Source organism: Mastigoproctus giganteus, chromosome 8 (assembly GCF_048544385.1).
Source record: "Mastigoproctus giganteus isolate SK-2022 chromosome 8, ASM4854438v1, whole genome shotgun sequence".
NCBI lineage: Eukaryota > Metazoa > Arthropoda > Arachnida > Uropygi > Thelyphonidae > Mastigoproctus > Mastigoproctus giganteus.
Genome location: NC_143582.1, coordinates 190530537 through 190543681, shown reverse-complemented (window position 1 = coordinate 190543681; position 13145 = coordinate 190530537). Strand labels below are relative to the sequence as shown.

At 36.6% G+C, this 13145-nt stretch overlaps 1 protein-coding gene across 4 annotated transcripts in view; it reads right to left on the bottom strand.

Moving 5' to 3' along the window:
- Window positions 1-13145, bottom strand: part of LOC150082102 (ufm1-specific protease 2-like) — a 116679-nt gene that overhangs the window by 65344 nt on the left and 38190 nt on the right. For all 4 annotated transcript variants that reach the window (XM_090379980.1, XM_090379981.1, XM_090379983.1 and 1 more), the window contains exon 6: window positions 3292-3443. In XM_090379980.1, the coding sequence (XP_090236106.1) occupies window positions 3292-3443 (152 nt within the window). The remainder of the gene's footprint in view (window positions 1-3291; window positions 3444-13145) is intronic.

The following is a 13145-nucleotide window of genomic DNA, read 5'->3' as shown; positions in this document are numbered from 1 at the left end:
GTTGTTGTTTGGTTTTTAGGAGCATTAGCAACTAAGGCCATATTGCTCCGGGATAGGCGGTGATCATTCCCTGACCTTTCTGCATCCTCCGTATTTGGTGGTGATGGGCTCGAACCCCGGTCTAATTTACATTTTTTTTTTTTTTTTTTTTTTTTTTGATTTGGTAGTTGTTGGCGCATCGGCTTCTGTGGCCATATTGCACCTCCCAAGGTTTTTTTGCAGTACTTTGATCCAAGCCCGAGGCGGGAATCGAACCCGCGACCTTTGGGTTGCCGGGCAGGTACTTTACCCACTCGGCTAGCCCGGTCGGCTAATTTACATTGGCGCTAACTTACATTAGCGCAAAACGATACACAGAGAGCCAAATGGCATCAGACTTTATGAAACAGTTGCAGCATACAAACCAAACATCCATCACCACATGCAATGCACAGTGTTGACTTGCCTGATACACCTGATACATAACTCATCTGAATTGTTCCTAAAACATTCTTTATGAATCACAGTTTTCCAATCTGATGGATATATTCAGATCTAGCAGATGCTTGGGGAATGTTATTTACCAGAGTGTATCATTACTCTAGTAAATTGGGTCATTTAAGCTGTTCCAATTGTGAAGTTTGGCAGAGATGCTCTCACTGTCTGGGACTGTATCTTGTGGTTTGGGCTTGGGCCATTAGTTATCGTTCCGGAATAATGAATAGCATGTAGTATCTTCCTATGCTGTGGCAGCAGTATGGGAATAATGGGAAGGGCCTATTTCTATTTAAGAATGGCAATGCCCCATGTCATATTACACAACCTGTAGTGACCTGATTTAAAGACATGGCATGCAAAAGCTTCATTTACCAGCCCAGAGCCCTAACTCTCACTGAGCACTTTGGAATGAACTAGAACTTGGCTTTGGACCAGACTAACGTGACTACAATCAGCAGCTGAACTGACTGCTGCGGTGAAAAAGGAAGAGATCAAAATACTGCTTCACTGTTACCAAAAACTGGTTCACAATCTACTGATCTTCAGGGCGTCTTCAGGGCTTAGATATATACTCTATTCTCTGATGAATACGTGGTGTGTAATTAAGCAAAAGTGAGCTAGCATATGATTAAATATTGTTTCAATATAATATAATATTAGTTTTATTCTAATAATAATATTAAAAATAGCAAGTGCTTCTTTTTAATATTAGATTAGTAAAGCACAGTAACTAACAGACAATTGGGGTAGATAATTAATATCAATATCGTATCAATAAAAAGTTCTTTGTAATATGCAGGTGTCCGATTACTTTTGGCAAAATGTATTTCCAGAAGAGCTGATTCTAAAGCAGCAAAAAGGATAAGAAAGAAATCTTATTTTCTTCAGCAATTTAATTTCCTTGGTGTGAAAGAAGAAAGTCAATGTTTATGTTGTTGTGACCACTGAGGATAAGGCTATAAAAATAGAAAATCAATTTTCAGAAACCTGCTAAATTATTTGAATTAAATATATGTTCCAATTAAAAAAAGTAATACATTCCTGTTTATACTCTGGATTACTGGTATCAGAAGAGTTTAGAACTTCACTGTAACTGTTTTATTACAACTGATTTACCAGCACAACAGCTAACAATGGGCTGTGCACTTTGTGTGGCAGTGAACACACTCAATCTCACAATGTGCAAATTTGCATCTATGCATACTATCCCTGGACTGCAGCCAGCCCCTTATAACAGGCATGCTCAGAGATGCTGTAAAAATTTGTATGGATTTGTTGTGAGAAGTTAGAAAATTTGTTATATTTATGCTAACTAACTCAGAATACAGTTACGTTTTCTTTTACATAAAATATCTGTCTCTCAGTTATTGAATGGTTAGGACAAAAAAATAGGAAACATAACATATTAAATTTTAATATGTTATATGTTTATGTGATATGTATATGTTATATGTTTTAATGAAGAAGGAATTTTTAATATGGAAATGAATGCACACTCTCACAAAAATCAATGCTTAACGAATTGGTTTAATAAAATTTTAGGGTTATACCAAGACAAATTCCTCAAACTTAATTCAAGTGAACAAAATAGTATGGTTTGGATCCTCTTTTTTGGCTTTGTTTTCAAGACATGTAACTAGACAGAAGAAATAAGCAAAATAAATTTAATTGAAATTCTACTATCATAAATTATAAATTAACATATTAAAACTTTAAAAATCTAAAAAACTAGAAACAATAACAAATGATTACAAAGAACAAAAACAACTGGTATAAAAATTTATGAACTATGGATTGAATTACGATATGCCAACACTAAGGTCTGAACAGGTTAACATGTAACCTGTTCAGACCTTATATATGATAGAGTGCCTCGTATTAAATAACTGAAGGAGAAACTGCAGAGACAAGGAAATGAGTAATGCATAAAGAGTAAGATGATGTGGGTTAACCAGGTAAAAAGTTAGACAGTGAAGTGATGGGAATGAAGTGATGGGATGAGATTAGAATGAATATGCAACAGAAAATCTGTTGCATATTCATTCTAATCTCCATTCACTATAAAAATGACCTTCACTGAAATCAAACAATAGGATAATGAAATAAATACATTTGTTGTGATATCCTGCATATTAATTTTACACAATAAAGAGCTGCACCAAAATTGATTCAACACCTCAAATTTCTTCCTTTTTCCTAGTTCAAGGAGAATGGTACCTTTGATTTTATTATTATTCTTAAGGACAGTGAAGAAGAATGATAAAATAACTCATATTTATAATTAAACTTTTGCTCAACTGCTGTTCTTGCAATCACCTGTAATTTTAAATTTTACATAAGGCCACACCTTTCCATTTCTTAACCATTCTGATAAGCTTTATCTTAAAATGTACCTTACACATTTTCCACTGGAAACTTAACAGAATTTTAACAACTACCATTTTTTTCCAAGTGCACATTTCACTCTGTAAAAAACATGTTTACAATTGCAACTAAATGTTAAAAAAGTGGAAACAGAATGGCAATCAAGTTACAATGCTTTATCATGCTTTCTCACAATTCTGATAAATCTTTTTACCATAACTTTAAAGAACAAAAATATGACAGCATATGCCAAGTAGCATAAACAAAAGTTAAACAAGAGACATGCACAGTATGTGCAAAAATATACATCTCTTGTTTAATTTTAACTGTTGTTAAAAAAAAAAAAAAAACACTATGAGAAAAATTACATTATTGCTGATGGCGCATTAATAATGTTAATTATAGCAAGCATACAGATATAGCCCTTATAATAATGGATTTTCATAGTACCTTCTCGAATTTAAGTAAACACTTTGTCATTAATTCAATTTGATTGCATACTGCATTTTTCAGCATATCTGAAAGAAAGAATGAAGTAGAACCTTCTGTGGATATCACAAGTACATCCATTGGTAACACAAGGGAAATATTCTGGAATTCTCCTGTAAAGATAAGTAGGGAACTAATTAATAAGGATACTAATATGTAACATATTTTGCAATTTAAACTTTTAGAAAATTTTAAATAATATGCATCAGTTCAAAATAATGATTTAAATAATATTTAACAGTGAGAACTTAATTATAATAAATGTCTGTTCTCATTAAACAAAGTCCAGCAAGTCTGGCTACAATGTTCTTTAGCTGTTACAAATATTGCAAATTTTCTTAGTCCGTCTGTCATCACTTAAAAAACCACTAATCTAATCTGTCTGCTTTTGAATAATACTGATATATATGCTCTGACATCACAATGTCAAACTTTCTTTTATTTTCTATTATTTCATTTCATACAGAATTAAAACTAATGGATAACTATATCTTTATAGGGATTTGATCTCTAGACCTGTGATGAAAAAAAAAAAGTAGTAAATTCTCTTTGAAAAAATAACACAGCACAGCATTATATTTTTCTGTCATGACTGTCTGGGGACACACCTGTCCTTCCAGTAACAGTGGCAGAGCTTGGGCTTATGTTGTTTACAAATGACTGTTTATTCGTAAGTTCACCTAAAGCAACAAATATCATTTTTGATCAAATAACATCACCCAGTAGGTGAATCTATTCATCATCAGCCATTTTCAATCCACTGCAGGATGAAGGCCTCTCCAGCAACTTTCCAGTTCCTTCTGTTTTGTGCAATGGCCATCCATTTACTACCCACAAACTCATGAATTTCATCTGTCCATCTCCGTTGTTGTCTTCCAGGTTTTCTTCTAGCTTCTCTTGGGTACATTCTGTTATTTTCTTAGTCCGTCTGTCATCATGTCATTGAGCTATGTGTCCTGCCCAAGACCATTTTAGTTCTTTCGTTTTGATAAGAAAGTCCTTTACTTGAGTTTGCTGCCTAATCCATGTGTTTCTCTTCTTATCTAACAGTCTGATTCCCAGTATAATTCATTCCATTCTTCGCTGTGTAGTTCTCAGCTTCTCTTCCATTCTTTTGGTGATTGCCCAAGTTTCACTTGCATAAGTCATGGTGGGGAGTATACACTGGTTCATTATTTTACGTTTCAGACAAATTGGGATATTGCTCCTCAGTATGTGACTATATTTCCTGAATGCTATCCATCCAAAATTTATTCTTCTCTTGACTTCCAGCCATTTATCATTATTACAGCTAATAACTTGTCCCAGATAAGTATATGACTCCACTTTTTCAATTACTGCTCCTTCAATTATTATTTCCCTTTCTGTGGCAACTTGTTCATCATTACTTTTGTTTTAGCCATATTCATCTTTAGTCCAAAATCCTTACTAACTCTGCATAACTGATTAAGATTTTCCCCTAATTCTTTGGGATCGTGGCTTATGACCACAATGTCATCTGCAAATCATAAATGGTTTAGGTACTCTCCATTCACATTGACTCCTTTCTGCAACCAGTCTAATCTTCTGAAAGCTTCCTCAAGGGCAGCAGTAAACAATTTCGGGGATATTGTGTCTCCTTGTCGAACTCCTTTCTCAATTTTAAATTTACTACTGTCTTTGTCTAGTCTAATAAAGGAGGTAGCATTCTCATATATTTTCTTCAAAATCATAATATATGGGGTATCTATGCCTTGTCTTTCCAGTGCACGAAACATTGCCTTATGCTGTATAGAATCAAATGCCTTTTCATAATCCACAAATGCCAAGCGTAATGGTGTTTTATATTCATTTGCTTTCTCTATTAGCTGTGATATTAGTACATTGGCATTCGAGGCGAGCGGACGCGCTTAGACAGGGCTCCTCAGTTAAGTGGTTTACTTTTGGATAGTGCTTTTAAATATTTGATTTATTTAAATATTGTTGGATTATTTTGTTATAGGTTTTCCTGTAACTGTTTGATTTTAATAATATTATAGATATAATTTTTTAAAGTTACTTTCATTGATATTTATTTAATTTTATAATGGTTGTTACGAGATCTGCCTTAAACACGTCACAGGGTATCGTGAGTCACACGGAAATAGCAGATGGCGATTTACGGGTGAGTCATGATTTAATCCGTTGTGGAACCTGTGGAATGTTTTCCAAGGTCGACCTGGTGACTAATCTTACCTCACCTGGGGATTCTTTTCTTTGTGATCGATGTAAGGAGTGCACCGATCTTAAATTACAATTTGGTGCACTGATGGAACAATTTGAGTCCCTGAAAAAACGAGTGCTTGCCCTCGAAAATAATGCTTCTGGGAGCTCGTCAGGGACTCAAAACTCCAGCAATCTACCAAGTGATGCACACCCGATTCGAGCCTCAAAACAGAAAAACCAAGTGCAAACTACCCTGGTTAGAAAGGACATTGTTTTATTAGGAGACTCCATTGTCAGGGAAACGGGGAATATTTTTTGTAATAAAGATAGGTGGAGCAGAACCAGGGTATGTCTGCCGGGAGCAACTATTGATGATGTCACCAACAGACAGTCAGATTTTAAAGGGGGTAAAGAAAATATTATTATTCATGTGGGGACAAACGATATTAAACGTACACGATCTGACGATTTGTTGGAAAAATACAGGACCATGCTGAGGAAATGTCGCGAGCTAGGCCATAATGTCTATGTGTCTGCAATTCTGCCCAGACACGATAGGAGGGATTATATGTTAAGAGCCTTGTGGATTAACTCAAGACTTGAAGGAATCTGCAAGGCTTTAGGGGGTAAATTTCTATCAGCATGGCCCACACTTGTAAGTAGAAGGAATTTGTTTTGTAGAGACGGGATACACTTAAACAAAGGTGGTGCAAAAGTTTTTGCCAGTATTATTGAGGATACCTTAAAGGCTCAGGGAAACTGCTAGTTAGGGGGGATGTGGGTAATACTGACACGCGTTTATCTGATAATATTGGTCAATGTAACTCTTGCACATACCTTAAGAGTTCTTATCTGTTACCCCAACTGGACGTATTATCTAGATGTTCTGGGGACAGAAACGTTTCAAGTGAGCGGGTAGCTAATGCCAAGGAAGAGAGCCTAAAAAACTTCAAGGGTTGTGTTAGGGTTGTTAAATATACAAGAACAGTAAATCTTAATTGTTTATACAGTAACGTCAGAAGTGTCGTCAATAAAATGAGCGAATTCGAACTGCTGGTTAAAACAAGTAACGCGGACATAATAGGGCTTACGGAGACGTGGTGCCACCCGGAAATTGGGGATGATGAGTTTCAGTACGGCTTGTATAATGTATTTAGGAAGGATAGAGTAGATAGAAGGGGTGGTGGGGTAATGCTTCTTATCAGAAGCAGCCTGAGTGCGACGATAGCTTTCCCAGATTCAGACATTTCACATGCTAGTATAGAGTCTGTATGGTGTGAGATAGTTGGAAACAAAGGTACAATGCGAGTAGGCGTAATCTACAGACCAGGTGATTGTGAAGACTATGACAAAAGCCTCTACATGCAAATGGAATGGGCAAGTAAGCGTCAATGCCTTATTATGGGTGATTTCAATTTGCCTCTAATTGATTGGAGTAAATGGGAAGGAAACTCGACATGGGGAACAAAATTTTTAAATCAACTAGATGACTGTTATTTGTATCAACATGTCAGGGAAAGTACTAGAGAAAAGAATATCCTAGACCTCATCATCACACATGAATCAGATGACATAACAGGGCTGACAGTAGAGGAACCAGTAGCAGGAAGTGATCACGGAGTTCTACGGTGGATGATGACGAGAGAGGTAGCAGAAGTAAAAGGCAAAGGAATGGGTTTTAATTTCAGAAAAGGAAATTACGATGCCTTAAGGTACTACATGGCCTCTATTAACTGGGTAGATATCGCGCAGAGAATGACTACATTTGAACTGTGGTACGCTTTTAAAACATTAATCACCGATGCCTTGAATGCGTATATACCATTAAAAAAATACTCCACGAGAAGGGTTCCAAGTTGGATGAATAGTGAAGTTGCCACATTACTTGAGCAGAAAAAGGTGGCATGGAAACGTTACAGAGCAATAAAAAGTACTGAAGCCTATAACAGCTACAAGGTGATGTGTAATAGAGCCACAGAAAAGGTTCGACAGGCAAAGGCAGTTTATGAGAAATCACTAGCAAACAGAGCAAAGAGGGGGGATAAAGAATTCTTCACATATATAAATGCCAAGAAGAGCAGGACAAACCAGATCGGACCTTTACGTAAGGGAAAGGGGATAGTAATAAATACACCAGCTGCCGTTGCAGATGAACTCAACAGTTATTTTGCATCGATATTTACAAATGAAAAGCCTTTTGTGGCAATGGGAAATTGTGGGAGCGAAGTTAAAAAATATGTAATTAATGATATTGAAATTTCGCAAGATTATTTAATGAAAAAACTTTCAAGCCTACAGACTAGTAAGGCTCCTGGAGTTGATGGAATATACCCTATAATCTTGAGAGAGGCGGCAAGCGAGTGCATTGAACCACTGAGGCTGGTTATGCGAGCATCACTAGACTCTGGGGAGATTCCCTTGGATTGGAAAAGTGCAAATGTATCTCCCATACATAAGGGTGGCTCTAAAAGTGAAGTGGGAAATTATCGACCTGTCAGTCTGACTTCAGTAGTAGGGAAAATCATGGAGGCATTGATCAAGGGTGGAATTCAGGATCATTTGGATCGAATTGAAATTCTCAAGGATACTCAGCATGGTTTTGTAAAGGGAAAATCATGTTTAACAAATCTGGTTCGCTATTTCGAAAGGGTCACTCACGAGCTGGATTTAGGGAATAATTTCGACATTGTTTATTTAGATTTCAGCAAAGCTTTTGACTCAGTCCCACATGAGCGGTTGCTTTATAAGCTGGAACAGGTTGGAATCACTGGAAAAATCCTTAGATGGATAGAAGGATGGCTTCAGGGCAGGAGGCAGAGGGTTGTGATAAATGGCTATTCCTCAGATTGGGTTGATGTAAGAAGTGGGGTTCCCCAAGGATCAGTATTAGGACCACTGTTGTTTTTAATTTTCATAAACGACATTGATGAAGGGATAGAGGGCGTGATGTCTAAATTTGCAGATGATGTTAAAATTGGTAGAGTAGTTAATGATCACTGTCAAGCTGAGCTTCTTCAGAGAGACCTAGATAGACTTCAGGAATGGTCAGAAAAATGGCAGTTGTGCTTTAATCCAACAAAGTGTAAGGTATTACACCTGGGAAACAGTAATCCCAAAATAACTTATTCACTTGGTGGAGTTCAACTAAACCCAGTACTGGAGGAAAGGGACTTGGGTGTTACGATACGGTCAGACATGAAATTCTCTGAGCATTGTAAACAGGTTGCAAGGAAGGCCCATGGTGTCCTATCGATGATCTATCGAACTTTTGCAAGTAGAGATAGGGACGTGATAATCCCATTATATAAGGCCTATGTTAGACCACACTTGGAATACTGTGTTCAAGTATGGAGACCGCACCTAAAGAAAGACATCGAGCTTCTTGAAAGGGTGCAAAGAAGGGTAACTCGCCTGGTGAGATCGGCAAAAGGGCGTCCGTATGAAGAAAGACTTCGAATATGTGGGTTGCAGAGTTTGGAAACTAGACACCTTAGGGGAGATTTGATTGAGGTGTTTAAGGCTCTGAGAGGCATCAGTAAAATGAATGAGGACAAAATTTTCAAGATTATAAATGATGCTAGAACTAGGGGACATAAATTCAAGTTACGCGGGGAAATGTTTAGATTGGACTGCAGGAAGTTTTATTTTAGCCAGCGAGTTATAAATTACTGGAATAAGTTGCCTTCATGGGTGGTAGAGGCCGACAGTTTGGGGAAATTCAAAGGTCATCTGGATAGTACTTTCGGGTAAGGGAAGCGCATAGGATGATAGGATTAATTTCCTTTTTATTTAATTTTTAATTTCATTTTATTATTTTTATTTATTTATTAATTATTATGATTTATTTATTTATTTAATTTTTGTTTTTATCATTGTTTTGTTCGGATTTTTTTTTTTTTTTTTTTTTTGGCTGGTGCAGCATAAGCCATAGGCTTTCTTGCACCATACGGCCGTTACTAATACTAATACTAATATTATGTGAAGGTGATCCACATTTCAGAATTCTGCCCTAAAGCGAGCGTGCTCTTTCAGTTGATTCTCATCAAGTATTCTTTCTAATCTGTTAGTAATGACCCTTGTGAACAACTCGTAGATGTGGGATAACAAGATAATTTGTCTATAATTTCCAGTTTCTGATTTATCTCCTTTCTTATGCAGCAAAACTATGATTGCATTATTCCACTCCTTAGGCTTCACACCTTTTCTAATGCATTTTGTGAAGGGTCTTGCCAGTTTTTGTGTCATGTCTCTTCCTCCCAATTTTAACCACTCTACAGTAACTTCATCTTCTTCCCAGGGCTTTCTGATTCTTCATTTTCTTCAAAGCATGTTCTACCTCATCAGGAAGGATATCGGGTATGTCGTATGAGTTACTAATTTGTGATCCATCTTCCCCACTGCTGGCATCATTCCCTCACTCCTTGTATAATTCTCTATAATAGCGTTCGGCTATTTGAATTATGCCTTCTCTGCTATTTATAAGTACGCCATCACTATTCTTCAGTTTCAGTATCATTTGTCTTTCTGTATTATTTCTTATGGCTGCTGATTTAAATCCTTTGTTTACCCTTAATGCTTGTTCTACATTTCTTATGTCCTCTCCGAGTCTCTTTCTAATGACTTTGCATAACTCAGTATACTCAATTTTTTCCTTGTCAGTGTTTTTCTTGCTCTTCATTTGTCGTCTTTGGTTCATCACGACAAGTGTTTCTTGAATAATTTTTTCTTCTTTGGATTTCTTTTTCCCTATAGGTTTCTTGGGCTTTATCACTTTCAGAAAGTTGTAATATTCCTTGTCGATATCTTGGTCCTGAGCAGTCTGAGTTCCAGTACATACTGCTTTTTCTCCTCTTCTGTTATCTCAAAGATCTTTGTATTATTCACTTGAGTCAGTTTTATCCTTTCTTTTCTTACACCTATATCAAGTGTGCATCTTACCATTCTATGATCACTTCCAACATTTACCTTGTTCAGGACGGTAACATCATTCACGATATATCTTCTGTTAGTGAGGATGAATCTATTATTCATTAAAAACTTGAAGGTACTGTTGTACTAGTTTTAAATCTATTTGGGCCACTCATTAGAAATTAGGCAGCCTCAATCTTGTATAGAGCAGTGAATAAATGCACTGAATATAAGCAATCAGTCAAGAATTGACTGGAAACAAAACTTCCAATTTTGTTACGTTTATAAAATAACCCCTTTATTTATTTTTATTATAACTGTCATTGCTGCATTGGACTGCATTAGCCCAATGCAGCATTTCCGTAAAGAAAATGAGTACCATTTTAATGTTGGTATTTATACCTACATTAAAATCAGAGTACCATTTTAATGTAGGTATTTATTCTCATAACAGAAAGGAGTAAAACACATATATAACAAGAAGAGAAAATACATTAAAGTATTTTGTAACATGATGTAACATAATGAAGAATAAGAAATATAGGAAACTGCAAACTCAGACCATCTTTAATGAACATCTTGTTCTTTTATTTATTTATTTTTCATCAAATCCTCAAGCACGAGGGGGTATTAGAACCTATAATAATTAGTAGTACTGTGCATGGGTTGAAGGTTGAAAGATGATACTTGCTGACAGTAGTCTTCAATTTCTGTAGATTATAATTATCAGGAAATATGTATGAAGGGAGGTTGTTTCAAAAAATGGAAGTTGAAGAATAAGTGAGAAAGAAGAAAAGTTGGTCTTGTGAGTTTGAAGTTAGACAGTAAAAGGATGCTGACTGATTGCAGCATGTGTCTGGACAGGTTTGGAAGAGAGAGAAAGAGAGGGGGAATTAGGAAAGCCAATTCAGAGGAGCAGTGTTTGCAGAAGTATCTATAGAAAAGGCATGCAGCAGAAACAGAACATCTATGAAAAAGGGAGTGGAGAGACTTTGTTAGAGATGGGTCATTAATTAACCTGTCCTCTTTTGTATGGAATCTAGAAACCTGAGAGAAGTTTTGGGGACAACTGCCCCAGATGTGGGGAACAATATTCCATGGTAGGACAGATTTGCAATTTGTATAGAGTGAACAGCTGTTTGGAAGAAAAGTAACGCCAAGAAAAAAAAAAAAAAAGGAAAAATACGGTTTTTTAGATGCATGCAGATGAAGCAATATTTGTGATGTGCTTATGCCAAGAGAGATTAGAAGTTAGGTTAATCCCTAATAGAAATATGTGATCTTGTCTAGATATCTGAGTGTCATCAAAGAAGACAAGCACGGGAGCAGAAGAATCCTTTTTGCGAGATATAAGACAGGACTGAGATTTAGAAGGATTGAAATCAACTAAATTATCTTTGCCCCACTGGAGATTCGAGAAGTTGAAGCTGTTTGTGCAGGGCAAGGTTTCTCTAACTGAAAGGTGGAATGCAACGTGCTATCATCAACAAAACTATGGATAGAATTTCTGATCAATGGAAGAAGGTCATTAATATATAAGAGGAAAAGATTGGGAGAAACAAACGAACCTTGGGGATCACCACCAGCATTAATGGAGAAGTTAGAAGACAAGAGAGCCATCTGCAGTGAGCAGTTAGAGAGAAAACTGAATATCCAATTACAAAAAACAGCTGGCAAACCAAAAGATGGAAGCTTATTTAGAGGACCTTTATGTCAAACATGACCAAAAGCCTTTGAAATATCAAGAGCAACTTCCTAAGTATCACCTAACTTTTCCACTGAATCTGTCCAAGATGGGTAACATAAGCCAGTACATCACCAGTGGATCAACACTGATGGAATCCATATTGATCAGATGGAAGGCTTCTAGATAGTTTAAGAGTTGGCAGTTAACACATTTCTCCATTACTTTATAATGAATAGAAGTACAATGGGATGATAATTGGATGGGAAGGATTTGTCGCCCTTTTTAGCAACTGGCTGGATATGAGTAAATTTCCAAGCTGAAGGGAAAACAACTGTGGAATAGGAAAGGGGGGGGGGAGGCAACACAAACAGGAGTAAGCTCAGGAGCACAAATTTTGAGGACAAGTGGAGAAATACAATCAGGACTTGCCACTTTCTTGGAATCAAGACTGTTCAAGATTCTTCTGACATCCTTTGGATGGAAGATCACAGGAGGCATTGAGAAGAGTGTACTGGGAATGGCAGGAGGTGGGTTTACCAAGATCATCAATACAGACATTAGAAAAAAGGCAGGATGCTAGCAGGTCAGCTGTATCTGTAACTGAAGTGGCAATAGAACCATCCAGTTTTGAAGAGGTGGGAATAGAGATGGTCAAAATTTGTGGCCGACAACTCTACCAAGAGGCCAGAATGCTCGGCTACCATTTGGACAAGAAGCAAGTTTTCTACTCTTAGCCTGTTCGAAATCTAGTTTGGACTGATTAATAACTGCTTTACAATTGTTGCAAGCTTTGGTGTAAGCAGAAAATGAACCTGGAGATTTGGATACAAGCCAATTGCAATATTCAACATTCTTCTCTTGAACAATTTTCCACATTTATTGGAAAACCAAGGTTTAGATAAAGGTCAAGATTTTAAGGTGGAGTGTGGAATAAAAGATTTCATCCCTACAAGAATAATTTCACTGACACGATCTGAACAAATGCTGACTTCAGAAGATTTGAAACAGTAATCCGACAAAGGAAATAAATCTAACA